Source organism: Adelges cooleyi, unplaced genomic scaffold (assembly GCF_023614345.1).
Source record: "Adelges cooleyi isolate 19-005CV unplaced genomic scaffold, UGA_ACOO_1.1 ACOO_flye_CR_arks_rails_tigmint_CR_PRNA_2, whole genome shotgun sequence".
In the NCBI taxonomy this organism is placed as follows: Eukaryota; Metazoa; Arthropoda; class Insecta; order Hemiptera; family Adelgidae; genus Adelges; species Adelges cooleyi.
Genome location: NW_026095860.1, coordinates 6,581,545 through 6,595,048, shown reverse-complemented (window position 1 = coordinate 6,595,048; position 13,504 = coordinate 6,581,545). Strand labels below are relative to the sequence as shown.

The window sequence follows — 13,504 nt, the reverse complement described above, 5'->3', positions numbered from 1 at the left end:
CAGTTTATATATAAAGAATAAAACAGTTGCCTTGTTAAAAATTTGACACACATACATAAAACATAAATTAAATTACAATTCACATTATTGTACATTAGTTGCATCAAAATACATTAATATAAGCTGAATAGCGATGCTGTCCATACAATGGTAACTGTCAATAACAAAAATTGCTAATTAAAACACACTAGTATAGAACACAAAACTGGTAACGACCATAAATAAAAACGATTAGTTAAATTTGACGTTTTGGATTACTTATGAATACCACACATTTCATTAAAATCACAGTTTTTAAGTTTTGCTTGGTAATGTAGTTTAAATTTTTCATAAGAACATAGTTCTGCGTCACATCCAGGAATTTTTATAATTCTTTCTTGATGCAACATAATTATTTTCATATCATCATTGTTACATCTAAAAATAAATATAAAGAGTAACTCGAAATGTATTATTTGTCCAACGTGAAGAAAATTACTACTTACTTGTAAAGGACAAAAGCCAAATTCGATCCGAACGCGTCAATTTTTGATGTCCTCCACTGACGATTTTCCATTTCCAAATAGTTATCGTGCCTCAAAAAATTGTCATCCTTGTATAAGCTCAACAATCCAAGCATTTTTAAAATTGTTCCGGAATGAGTGAAATAGAAAATCCCATTGTTACTGTTTAAGTCTTCATCACTTCCAGAAAAAAAAATTAAATCAATTTCTATATTATTATAATGCACTTGATTGACTTGATTCATTTATCAATAATACATACTCAAAATGTTCAATCATATTTTTTAATAAAACACAAGATTGTTTGTAGGTCAATTCATAGTTATAACCGTCTATTAAAAAGTGTTTTAAATCTTCACTGTACTCAAAAACCTGTAAAAAAATATATGTACAACAATAAAATAATTGTAACAACATTTACAATTAAAAAACTACTTTAAAATCCGATTCACTAAATACTGAACACCATGGTGAAATTTTATTTTTTTCCCAAGCGGTTTCAAAAGCACAGTACGAGTACATATTTTTGGCATCATCTATATAAAATAAAAAACCAAAAAAATTACCATAAATATCTAAATAATTAAAAACAAATCTTACTAAAAGTCAACACGTAGTCAAGCCCAAGCCGTTTTGACAAATGTGAAAGAGTTTTATTTACTATACTACTTTCGATGAATTTTTTATGCTCGATAGTTGCTTCAGGAGATTTTTTAACATTCTTTCTCCATTTTTGGCATACTTTGTAAAACTATAAAAAAAACAAAAATATTTATTAATATTTCACATTGAAGAACTTTGAACAAACAAATATTAGTGAAAATGTTTAACATGTTTATTAAGTTATAAAAATTACATACTCTCAATAATGGGTCCTTATCAAGAGGCTTTGGAAATGATATGTTTTTTACTTCAACGCGACCAAATAAACCAGTCGCAAACTGTAGAGCACTCCGTTCCGTTCTTTGAGTGTCAGTGAACCTAAACTATATAGATTAAAACTTAAATAGTTTCAATAACTTTAATTAATAAATGTTATACCAAAAAATTTGTATTCTCCACGGGTTGATCGAGTAGATGTGGTAACCTTTGTTGAAACCTTTCAGCTATTTCGAAAAGCTCATCTTCTCCTTCAGTGGTCAACCTCTTTTGGTCATCTAGTTCTCTGTGTGGCTTCCAATATTTGATTTCATATTCATTACATAAATCTCCTGAACCGTAAGACATACATCTAATTACAATACATTTCCGGTAGTAAAACGCTAAAAAACGCAATAACATTTTTTTTGATTTACCTTTAATTAGACTATTCACAATGTCTTGTTGAATTTGTGGGAGTCTGTTCTTGACAAACACATCCAAAGGCTTGCCTGGAGTTCTCGTACCATGTCTTTGGACTAACCAAATTTTCCACGCTTTACAACCTTCAGAAGATTTCAAGTTAATAACACAATATAATGTTAAAATTGCGGTATTGAAATTATGTGTCTACTTACCATCGTATTCAAGTGGATCTGTATTATAGTTTGCTACATATCTATAAGGCGTTTTCGATGACAAATAATGGGTAAAATTGGCATTTAGGTCATGACAAGCATGAACATTTTTTAAGTATACAAACAAAATACAAATAAACTTAGGCGACTTTAAAAAATTGAACATTGTGCCTATATGTTATATTCTTTCTACAACACTATAAAACCACTTCATTGAAGACTGAAGACAAAATTTAAAGAATTTCATTGACTTCGATAGTCGACCTTATTTCATAATAATGTATAATGCCTATCTAATAGGTAGTATTAATCATTGTCATTTGTCATTTTAGTACGAAAACAGGTTAATCGAGTAAAAAATGTTTATATAGAGATTAAATAATTATAATTTGATAATACATAGGATTGGTGCAAAAAAAAATTCAGACGTACGACTTATTTTACCCTTTCCTTAACTCTGCCCCGTACTGCGCTATCTATAAGTACTACCGACATGTTTTTTTTTTTAATTATTACAAAAACAAGGAATCATTTACGTAAAATAAAATCAATGTTATAACTTATGTAAATTTGTTTAGGAAAAAATAAATAATTCTAATATTTTTAAGTTCAAAAACAGTTAATTTTTCCAACACAAATTGATGAATATTTGAATTTATTTTATGATAACATCTTCGTTGATAACGTTATCGTAGTTTATTGTTATTTTCTGATATTGAAATAAAAAAAAATAATAATCGTTACGTTTTGTTTTTAAACTGATGTTTACTTTTTAGTGTTGTCGTTCCTAAGGAAATATTCAAATGCATAGGTATGGTTTTTTTTATTGTCAGTAAAATATTTTGCACTTTTTTTTCTTTTCGATTGCACCTAGTAAAATGAACATAAATCGATTAGTACACTTTAGGTTGTTTTGTACTGCTACTCTGAGGAATAATAACGTTCTTGAGCATGACATTAAAAGTAATCGTTTTGTCTATCACATTGCTCATGTTCCAGGTAAATTATTCACTATAGTATTATATGTTTATCTAATTCCTAGATATATTATTTTTATCTGTTTCTTGTCCCTAATATTTTCAAATTTTTCATATTTTATTACATTTATTTATCCATTCAATTTATGTGTATAGTAATTGTAATTTCGATTTTTTCTTTTTGTATTATCCATTGTTGACATTTTTGGTTACCGTGGACACCAATATTCTTATTTTAATTTCCTGATATATTTGTAGTATAAAAAACCAAGTAAAATAATATCAAGCATAAAATAAATACCATTAGCATAATATAAAAGTTTATTCAGAGAAGTCAAAAGGTGTATTTATTATTTTATTTAAAGACCAAACATAAGTTATATAAATAAAGGGCCGCGGGGAAAAAAGATCAATGTCAATTTTTTTTGAAAATGAGATTTTGGTTTCAAATAATTTGAATTGACATATTGTATCTTTTATGCGCTCGAACCAGGGAAAAAAACAGATTAGTCAAGAATAACGACCGCCAAAAGTTTAGGCATACAGGCAAAATGTATTACGTTTTGAAATTAAAAACATGTTTTTCTCAGAATGAAAGAAAATTGACATTGATCTTTTTTCCCCAGAGCCCTTCAAATGCATGTGATCCTCTTCTTATTTAAGTATATTTTTCTGATTTAACGTTGGTTTGATTTTAAATATGTCATTTGCATATTTATAAACCAACTGTTATTTATAATCATTTTTAGTACTTAAAATTAAAATTAAATATCAAAAGAACAAGAGTTCTTGAAAATTAGTATTGTTGACTCCTTTAATTGTAATCATCTGAAATTTTCTGTTTATTAAAATTGATAATAATCAATAATAGTCTTGTATAATAATTTGCTTTTTTATAGGAAACCGTATTGCTAAAATTGAGTACAAAAAAGTAGATGATTTATTAGTCTTGCATCACACATACGTTCCAGTTGCACTTAGAGGAAAAAAGATTGGGCATTCTATTGCTAAAGTTAGTGTTTTATTCATTTGTTTTTTAATTGATAATTATACACTACTCTAGAAATTGATTATAGCGACATCGGTTAATATGACATATTCGTTAAAGCTACTAGAATTTTATGTTCTGTAATAAGCTTAAACCCCGAGTTTAGTCGTTATTAACAGTTTCTATTGTATTCCTTAATTTAGTCATTGAGTTAGGTATTTTATTGTGTAAACTAAAAGCGGATTCCTATAGCTGGGAAATTTGCATTAGGTAATAAGCTTGAGGCTCAGCACTCTTTAGCAGTGAGAATGGTATGGCTTACCAATCCGGTTTATGGCATTTATTACTTGTGTCAAATGGCACAAACTGTACCCCGAGCCTTTTGCCAAACACCTAACTGTAGATCTCACCTTCTTACAAAACTAATTTCTTACTAATAAAATTAACATATTAATGTAAAGTTTTGGACTGTATCTAGGAAGTTGAAAAAAATGTTGGGAAAAATGTAAATTAAATAATAAATCTTTTTTTTTTTTTGACAAAAATTCAATCATAAAATTATAAGTAGCTTGACAAATAATAGATAATCTGTTTATTTATTATTTATAAATGTATTGAAAATCACTTCTTTAACTCAAAAAAATTAAATCATGGTCTCAAGGTTGAAGCGTTGGATTCGATTTTGATCCAGCTTTATATTTACACAAACTCTACTTTGAATTATATTTTGCAAAAGAGTTATAGAATTTAAAAAAAGTTTTTTAAAATAATTAAACATTCAAACAAATAATAAATATTATGTAAATTAATTAATTTGTAAATAATAAGTATCTTTTTTTATCAAAAAATAAATTATTGAATTAATGAATAATTTTAAGTAAAATAACCATACACAAATAACTTTAATATTAATAATCGAATAAGTAATGATGAATTATAAAGAACTTTTTTTTTATTACTTCATCTAAATAAAAAAAAAGTTTTATAATGCCCAACTCTGTTTAAAAATATTCTTTGGATATTGTTTTTAATTCCTCTTTTAGTATTATACTAATTAATTGTTGAATTGTTAATCTTTTTTTTTTTTTTTAGGAAGTCTTTGATTATTTGTGGAAGCGCAAAATCAATGTAGCACTATATTGTCCTTTTTTGATAAAATATGTTATAGAACACCCTAGCCCCCAATTGAATGACATTTTAGAGGAATTACCTACTATAGATACAAGTCCGTTTGAGTATACTGAAGATATTACATGGTAGTGGAAAGTGTATTTGAATTTCAAATGAATTATGAAAATTTTTTTATAATCTAATATAAATCATTTACGGATACCATCTAAACAACAATCATGGAATTTGAACTTATTCAATATTACCTAAGAAATAAGTTTTACTATAGTGCTCAAATTGCAGCATCTAGTGCTCTAGACAGCAATAAAGGGTCAGTTTACAAATTATATTATGGAGTTTCATTAATTCTTCAAAAGAATATGTCGAAGGGATTGTCAATACTGGATTCTCTAACAAATAATGATTTACTTGGATTAGCTTCTGTTTTGTCTATGATATTTGCACACAAACAGTTTGAGGTAATATTTAGAATTTCGTCATATAATAATAACAATCTCTACTAAAATTAAATGTTTGTTTATGTTACAAAAATTAGTTCCCTGATATTAATGCTATAAAAAATCTAGAACTCGCTACTGAAGATTACAATCTTGCCGAAGACGTATTATTTCACGCAGCATACGTTTGTATTCTTTGTGAAAATTTGGAGGAAGCCAAGTTATACGTTGATCGTATTCTGTCTGATTTTCCCAGTTCAGTTCATGGTTTTTTGGTTAAAGGATGGTTAGAGCTGAAAAATAATAATCTTAAAAGTTCCAGAAGTTGCTTCAGAGCGGTTTTGTCTCAGGTAATATTTACTTTTCATGCCTTTCTTTTGAGTAAAAAATAATTACGTGATATCAATGTTTTTGTTATTAGAACAACGATGCTGTTGACGCATACCTTGGAGAAGTCGCAACAGTTGAATCAGATGATGCGATTTATATGTTGAATCAAATTATTGTTAAATTACCAAACTTTCTACCGCCGCTTATTGAAAAATTGAATATGTGTATGAGAATTCAAGACTGGCCTCAAGTTCTAGAAACAATTGACCGTATTATAGTTATACAACCAAATTGTTCAGTTGCTTTAATGGTTAGTATAAAACAGTGGTAAATCATCATTGGAGACATTGATGTCAATCTACTTTTACAAATATTTGTATTGTTAACAGCTTTAATTTTTTTAATTATAGACTCAAATTATGCACAGCATAGTCGTAAATGGAAAATATGATGAAATACCAGATCGGTTTTTTGAAATTGTAGAAAATTCAGAACCGTGTGCCCATATTTTTATACAGTGGTCTTCTACATTAGTTCGTATTTGCTGTCAACACTGTGGAATTGTTAATGAGTGCATTCGTGCTACACAAATTGCTACTAATATGGATCCAAGCGTTAGTAACAAATTAGAATTAGCGTATCAGACACTATTATCTGGACAGCATAGCGAAGCCATCAGGCTATATAACGAACTCTCAAATGACGACGAATCACGTCCAAAAGCTATTGAAGGAATAATTCTATGTCAAATCGCAATGAATGAAATGTCTACACAAGTAAATGTTGTTTTAAAAAATTTAAGTGTATACAAATTGTATAATAGTGAAGTAGTATATATTTTGTTGTTTTTTTATAATGTTGATAGGTTGAAGAAAAAATTAGTTTATTAAACGAAATCGGGGGAGAATTGAAATCTAACGAGCTGATTTTTATGAACGCTTTGTGTACGAGTGATGTAAATTTAAAAACAAATTTAATCAAATTGGCGATCGACAAGTTATTTAATTCTGTTGAAAACTTACCGTATGGTCTAGAATATTTGACCAAACTCAATCCGGCCATGATTTTGTTTTTCCTTAAATATATATCCGATAATAGTTATAAAGAAACGACTTTGGATAAACTGTTAAAAATGTGTCCTGGTCTTATTGATTGTTGGATAATGTTGGCTAGCGTGCAAAACACAAGCAAAGCATATCAATCTCTAGAAAAAGTCTTGGAAATGGATTCTACTAATATTGATGCACACCTTATGATAGCCAACCTCATGATACGAGAAGTAATATTTTATATTTCTACTAGTCAAAAATAGTTAACATATTGTGTTTATTATTTAGGGTGATTTTTCAAACGCCGCTAAAAGCTTAGACTCGGGTCTCAGTTACAACCTTTCAATCGGCGAATTGCCTTTATACCATATGCTTAACGGATTAATACACGAACATTACAAACGACATGAAGAGTGTATTCGAGCTTTTGAAAATGCATTAAAACATTTAACAAGTATGTAATTTTTTCAAACATTCTAGAAAATAAAAATAATGACAAATTTCTCATGAATTTAAATTTTAGACGAACCTACTCTTAGTGCACGAGATTTAACCACGTTATATATTTCTTTGATTCAAAGTTATTGTATAAGTGAAAAAATCGACAATGCAAACACAACCTTACAAAGTGCTTACAATAGTTTAATACTAAAAGGCACCGAATATGAAAAAGACTTAAAATTAGCCGAAGCTAATATCGCATTATACAAAAACAATACTAGCAGTGCGCTAGCGATTTTGAATGGTATTAGTCCTGATCAACACACATATATTAAAGTATGTTTTAATAAAATAACTTGAAATTTTATAATTATACAAATAAATATTATTTAATTGATTTCTAGGCTCAGGAAATAAAAGCTGATATTTATTTAAAGAGCAATCTAGATCCAGTTGAGTATGCAGAGTGTTACAAGAAGTTAGTCGATTCACATCCCACCATACAGAACATGATTAATATGGCAGATGCATATTTAAAAATTCAGGTTGTGTTTTAATATATTTTTTTATTAGTTTATTTTAATTATTTTAAAATTTCACTAATAAGTTATCCATTTAACCCTTAGGAACCAGATGAAGCTGTTAAAGTCATCAAAAACGCATTAACCTTAAAAAACAACCCATCTGTTTGTTTAAAAGTAGCTAAAGTACTAGTTGCAGCTCATCGGTACACAGAAGCAATAAATTATTACAACAAATCTGGTACATTTACTATACTCAACTTAAAGAACAATCTAAAAGTTTCTATTTTTTTGCATAACAGGTAAAGATGGTGCAATTGAATTGGCAAATCTATTAATCAAATTGAATCAGTGTGATATGGCAATAAAAGTTCTGGGGCCGCTTCCGTTGGAAGTGAAAGTTATGCCAATGTCGTATGTAAGACATTATTCAAAAAAAAAAAAATGACAATAACATCTAATGTTTACATTTTTTGTTTTTTTTTGTTCCTAATAGGCTTTGGAAAAAAAAGGAAATTTAGAAGAAACATTGGACATGCTTAAACAATGTTCCTACTTGGAAAACCAAAACACAACTACGCGATTGAATATTTTAAGACGTAGTGGTGAAATAGCACAAAAATTAGGTAAACACGATTTGGCTATTGGATTATACAAACAAGCACTTGTTCCGGTTGAAGTGGACAGTGATGAAGCTAACGAAATTAAGATAAAGTTGGCCAACTTATACATGGAAGTGAGTTATTTCAATAATTCTGAAATTGACTTAATTAGTTTAGTGTTTTTCTACTCCGATACGTATCTATGTAGGTATTGTATATAATATGTATTTAGCCCAACAAAAAGCTTTTTAATAAGTAAATAAAGTTTTTTTTTGGTAAAGCTAAATTTTTGTGTTCCCATTTTATACAAATAAAACCTAACATAACTTGTATTGTTCTTAACCATTTTTATTATTATATTTTCACAACTAATGTCACGCACGTGACCATATTTTACTATGATGTCAGCAAAAAAAAATTTAACAGCTTTAAATAAAACAATATATCATTATTTTTAGGAAAGTGTATATTTAAGCTTCAATACAAAGCGGAAAAGGTATTGTATTTACAATGATGTGTTTTTTAAATTACAAATACCTATTGTGGTTTTTGTTGGCATTTCATTTTTTTGTCTTATATGCAGGGTTATAAATTTAATTTAAAAAATAATTGTAATATTGTAGGTTTTCTTAAAATATTATATACTTATAATAATCGACCAGTCAAAATTTTCAGTAGATTGTTATTAACATAAAATGATAATAAAAAACACATGTTAACATTTTTTGTTAACTTCTAAAACCTGTTGACTTTTGTATTTTGCAAAAATTTATTTTTGTATTAGATAGTTTTTATTCTTACAGTTTCACATTGAAGCATATATTTGTTATAACTTATAATATTTCTTGAAGACTTTTGAAAAATTAAAAACACAATAAAACTTCTATAATTCTTATAAAATAGTACATACTGCCTAATAGGAAATATCTATGTGTGTTCTTAAATGTAATTTTAACACTGTGTTTAATTTGTTTTAAATTATATAACAGAATTATTATTGCTCTCTAAAATTTTGCCTGTTCATCAAACACATCTTTGTCTTTCCCATTACTGTTACTTGTTAAAATATTATAATGATATTACATTTTTATGACTACTCACTATGTATTGTTATTTGTTGTTGTTATTACCAGGTAAACGATTGGACTTCCTGTGAAATTATATGCTCGTCGTTGCTTAAAGACAAAAACAATGATTTAGCACTTTTGATAATAGCAGACCTATCGTTTCGACGCTGTGATTTTATTACGGCCAAAAAACATTTCTGCAAGCTTCTGGAAAAACATCCTACCAACTGGGCGGCTTTAGCCCGTCTGGTAGAGGTTGGTCGGAGAATGGATTCTCTAGAAGAACTAAAAACTACTATGACGGTTACTTATAAGCACAACAACCAGGCAGGTTTCCATTATTGTTTTGGCCTCTATTGTTGGTACACGGCAATCATTAACGACGCGATGGAACATTTTAATTTGGCCAAAAACGATGTTGAATGGGGACAACAATCATTGCACAATATGGTGCTTATTTGTCTGGATGAAGCAACTTTGAACTTAAGCCTAGCAAGCAAACTAATAGAGGTAAACTAAAATTAATTTATATTAAAAGTGGTTCTTATTTTGGATTTGGAGAAATTTCAACGGGGATGCCCCTAAATTAGTTTAAAATGAATAAACAAAAATAAGGCAGATCTTAATTTTGAAGCTCTACTATATAAGGTGCATAGCGCTTAAAAAGCTTAACTGACAATCAATTATTACAAAAAAAAAAACAAGTATAATTTTTTAAATGGCAATTCCAAAAAAATTAAATTTTACCATTTAGTAGATAAATTTTTTTTTTTTTTAGGTTTGGCTTTAAGACATTGTATTCTAAAATATTTAACGTAATAAAATAAAATTCTATTTTTTGAGGGTTTAGATTCTTTGACGCTGTGCGCCTCGTATATTATATATTATATTAATGATACTATATCACTCCCAGGATATGAAACCTAATACACCGGAGGAACAGAACAATTTAAAGTTATTATCCACTTTTATATTGTTATTGTCCAAAGACAAACAGTCTGTTGAAAAGGCAATGAATTTATTTACTGAAATGTCGCAGGAGTCTTACAAGTAATTTTTATGAATACGTTTCTCATAACTATGAATAATAATCAATTCATATATCTTAGAAACTACTGTATGACATGTTTTGTTTTTTATAGGATTGCTGCGACATTGGGCATGGCTATAGCGTTTGTTTATCAAAAACAGGTGCAAAGAGCCCGTAACGTTTTGAAAAGAGTGGCAAAGTCGACATGGCAGTTTGAAGAAGCCGATTACTTGGAACGTAGTTGGTTACTTTTGGCCGAATTGTACTTTCAGTCTGGCAAAACCGATATTTCTGTTGAACTAATTAAAAAAGTGTTAGTCTACAATAAGTCTTCAGTAAAAGGTTTAACGCTTATGAGTGCTATCGCCGAAAAAGAACAAAAATATGGTACAATATTTTTGTTTTCTCGAATTTACTATTGTGTATGTTTTTAATTTGGTTTTTGTATTTTTAGACGATGCAGTCAGTCATTACAAAAGAGCGTGGGCACTGTGTGGGCAAAAGGACTTTAAAATTGGGTACAAGTTGGCAGTGGTATTATACAAAAACAAACAGTACACTAAATCTGTCGAACTGTGTTTCGATTTAAACACTACTAATCCAGAACAAATTAAATTAAAAAAAGAAATTTTCGACAAAGCGAGACATTGTTTACGTTCTCGATGATTAATTTTTTTTTTATTATTATTATTAACGATCTCATATATTTTTCTACATCACTACTATTCTAGTATTAAGTAAAACATATGTATAATTTTATACTATTTTACAGAATTTAGATCTAACATTAAATGATCAAAAATTTCATTTTTACAAAAAGTACTAATTGTAAGCAATATTTTTCAATAATTATTGTGCAATATTTTTTTTTGAAAATACAACTACATCTTATCAACACACTAAGTAACAATCATGGTTTTGTTACTTAAATTTATTTTTCCAAGAAAGATTTGTTAAAATATTACAATACACGCTACAAAATACTTTATTCGACTACATGGTTAAGTGAAACAATTTACAAGAAGAAGTAGAAACCTACTCCAATTATTGATCTACTAAAATTTCAATTTGATTATGATCCGCGTAGATAGCTGCTTATTTTGCCAGGGACATTGGCGATACCTTTGGAGGCTGTGACGATACCACTGCCGACGTTCAAAGCTACGTTTTTGCCAGTGATCACGCTCCAAGAGCCCAAGTCTGTTATGCCGTCCATCAGGGCTATTTTTGCGGCTGTTGCCGTGTTCAACGCATCTGAAACCAATTTAATTTTTCTCTTACAAACCGTTTCGATGTTGGCCATCTCCTCGTGTACCAGATCCACAAACGACTTGGACAACGAGCTTGAGATGTTTGTGATTGCTGTTGCTGTGGTAATCACGTCCACTACACCTCCCTTGGCCGCGTCTTGTACAGCCTGCTTTAACTGCTGAGACGATTCTGTGACCGACTGTCTGGCCGGTATTTCTCTAGTGGCGATGGCTCTGGAAACCGAGTAGGACGGTGTTATATCCCTTGAAGTCAAAAATGATGAACCGGTCTCTTCAGCTGTACTGCCACTAGACTCTGTAGAAGCTATCGTGGTTTCTTCGGACATTAAGTCCATTCTGGGTGTTGTGCCGCTATTGAATACCCGACACGCCGATTGAAGGACCAAACCCTTTGGGATACCATTAAAAAAAATCAAAAAAAATTTTTTAAAACTCTATAGGTCAAGTAAAGTGACTGTAGGTCTAGTAGGACATTTTTGAGGGATTCACTGGAAGAAAAATTTCAATCCTGGCGTATACTGATGATATTGTGGTCCAAGGAGTAACCGTACTTTTTTATGAAACCTTTTTTGGTTACATGAAAAATCATACTATCTATCATTAGATGCCAATTTTCTTAAATACGGTTGTTTACATAAGCTTGTTTTCAAACGAAAAATATCCTTGGTTTAAAGACAATACGGGATAGGTCATAATATAGGTTAAAAAAACAGTAGGTACTCTTATGGCTTACACATTAATAGATAAATTTTCAATGAGATGAAACAAATTTTCGAAAAAAACTATTCTATTAATTCTGAATTAAATACTCAATATAGCATGAGAAACAATATTTAATTTTAAAAACTCTTTACTTTTCGAATACCTAGTTGTTATTTTGAAGGGTTAAAACAAGGATTTTAATATCTAATAATCGGTTAATCGGCGCAGTTTTAAAATTTATATCAAAAATATTTATAGGTACTTACTAAACGAAAGCAATACATACTTAAATAATAATATAATACCTGCAGTATGACTGTTATACATAGTAATGAAGTTTTTGTGCGCATTTTTTTTATTTGTTTTATGTACAATTGAAATCTCCAAGAGACCACCTTGTTGTCGGGTACTGGATTGTCATAACACTAAACATTACCTACTATGTTTAAAAAAACATAGTAGGTGTGTTTTAAAATTGTTGGTTGTAAGTATTATATAAGTGTAAAAAGTAAGTCGATAAAAATTAAAAATAATAAAACTAATTTGTGTCTAAAGTAATTATTGCACGCCGTCACTTTAACCATTGTTTTCGTTTTATACCTGTGACTATTAGAGTAATTTTCTGATAATTATTTACATGGTATAGTGTCTATATGTGATAATAATATGAGCTCTTTTTTATTATTAAAAAAATGTGTTTTACTAAACCGCGAATATATTAACTTAATTCACAGGGGGATTTCACATTTACATAATTGATGACAAAACCCACTATTTACAATATTTGTAAAACAGAAAATTATAATTTATAAAGTAGAATTTTTTTTTACAAGTTATAACCTAAGCATATTAAGTTTCGTTTTTAAAAAACCTAGTTTTGGCTGCAGAAATTTAGATCACTCTGGTACATGGCCATCTATACGTATGCATAATGAAAACAAACTTAATCAGAAATTTTA

General features: G+C 28.9%; 3 protein-coding genes across 8 annotated transcripts; 1 reads left to right on the top strand and 2 right to left on the bottom strand.

The window, feature by feature from the left end:
• Positions 1 to 16: 16 nt before the first annotated feature.
• Positions 17 to 2,600, bottom strand: LOC126833498 (multiple inositol polyphosphate phosphatase 1-like). The gene is made up of 9 exons (XM_050564880.1): positions 2,000 to 2,600; positions 1,799 to 1,927; positions 1,545 to 1,714; positions 1,364 to 1,489; positions 1,104 to 1,254; positions 939 to 1,039; positions 766 to 875; positions 486 to 683; positions 17 to 417 (listed from the first exon to the last, which is right to left on the bottom strand). The coding sequence occupies exons 1-9, from the start codon at positions 2,163 to 2,165 to the stop codon at positions 255 to 257; spliced, it is 1,314 nt and encodes a 437-aa protein (XP_050420837.1). The 5' UTR covers positions 2,166 to 2,600; the 3' UTR covers positions 17 to 254.
• A 92-nt stretch (positions 2,601 to 2,692) lies between these two features.
• LOC126833497 (tetratricopeptide repeat protein 21B-like) lies at positions 2,693 to 11,382 on the top strand. 5 transcript variants are annotated; one of them, XM_050564876.1, is made up of 18 exons: positions 2,723 to 2,810; positions 2,897 to 2,998; positions 3,876 to 3,988; positions 5,057 to 5,553; positions 5,631 to 5,882; positions 5,954 to 6,172; positions 6,273 to 6,638; positions 6,728 to 7,141; positions 7,200 to 7,365; positions 7,435 to 7,688; positions 7,757 to 7,897; positions 7,979 to 8,114; positions 8,176 to 8,291; positions 8,370 to 8,609; positions 9,609 to 10,052; positions 10,456 to 10,592; positions 10,685 to 10,959; positions 11,027 to 11,382. In XM_050564876.1, exons 4-18 carry the CDS (start codon positions 5,314 to 5,316, stop codon positions 11,236 to 11,238), a joined length of 3,612 nt encoding a protein of 1,203 aa, XP_050420833.1. In that variant the 5' UTR covers positions 2,723 to 2,810; positions 2,897 to 2,998; positions 3,876 to 3,988; positions 5,057 to 5,313; the 3' UTR covers positions 11,239 to 11,382. The 5 variants fall into 5 exon arrangements, with proteins under 5 accessions (XP_050420835.1, XP_050420833.1, XP_050420832.1 ...); XM_050564877.1 differs by having other exon boundaries at positions 2,776 to 2,810; positions 2,907 to 2,998; XM_050564878.1 differs by lacking the exon at positions 2,897 to 2,998 and having other exon boundaries at positions 2,693 to 2,810.
• Positions 11,383 to 11,541: 159 nt separating this feature from the next.
• On the bottom strand, positions 11,542 to 13,037 carry LOC126833499 (uncharacterized). 2 transcript variants are annotated; one of them, XM_050564883.1, is made up of 3 exons: positions 12,851 to 13,037; positions 11,888 to 12,232; positions 11,542 to 11,826 (listed from the first exon to the last, which is right to left on the bottom strand). In XM_050564883.1, the coding sequence occupies exons 1-3, from the start codon at positions 12,893 to 12,895 to the stop codon at positions 11,818 to 11,820; spliced, it is 399 nt and encodes a 132-aa protein (XP_050420840.1). In that variant the 5' UTR covers positions 12,896 to 13,037; the 3' UTR covers positions 11,542 to 11,817. The 2 variants fall into 2 exon arrangements, with proteins under 2 accessions (XP_050420840.1, XP_050420839.1); XM_050564882.1 differs by having other exon boundaries at positions 11,542 to 12,232.
• Between the last annotated feature and the right edge of the window lie 467 nt (positions 13,038 to 13,504).

What these genes read in the sequence shown, in the direction of transcription:
- LOC126833499 (XM_050564882.1), bottom strand. Translation starts at nt 12,895, where the DNA reads ATGCGCACAAAAACTTCATTACTATGTATAACAGTCATACTGCAG. An exon ending in GTATAACAGTCATACTGCAG is followed by an intron (nt 12,233 to 12,850) that starts GTATTATATTAT and finishes GGTATCCCAAAG; the next exon opens with GGTTTGGTCCTTCAATCGGC.
- LOC126833498 (XM_050564880.1), bottom strand. Translation starts at nt 2,165, where the DNA reads ATGTTCAATTTTTTAAAGTCGCCTAAGTTTATTTGTATTTTGTTTGTA. An exon ending in TGTGAATAGTCTAATTAAAG is followed by an intron (nt 1,715 to 1,798) that starts GTAAATCAAAAA and finishes CTTACGGTTCAG; the next exon opens with GAGATTTATGTAATGAATAT. An exon ending in TTAGTGAATCGGATTTTAAA is followed by an intron (nt 876 to 938) that starts GTAGTTTTTTAA and finishes ATTTTTTTACAG; the next exon opens with GTTTTTGAGTACAGTGAAGA.
- LOC126833497 (XM_050564878.1), top strand. Translation starts at nt 5,314, where the DNA reads ATGGAATTTGAACTTATTCAATATTACCTAAGAAATAAGTTTTACTAT. An exon ending in TGGCCAACTTATACATGGAA is followed by an intron (nt 8,610 to 9,608) that starts GTGAGTTATTTC and finishes TGTTATTACCAG; the next exon opens with GTAAACGATTGGACTTCCTG. An exon ending in CGAAAAAGAACAAAAATATG is followed by an intron (nt 10,960 to 11,026) that starts GTACAATATTTT and finishes TTGTATTTTTAG; the next exon opens with ACGATGCAGTCAGTCATTAC.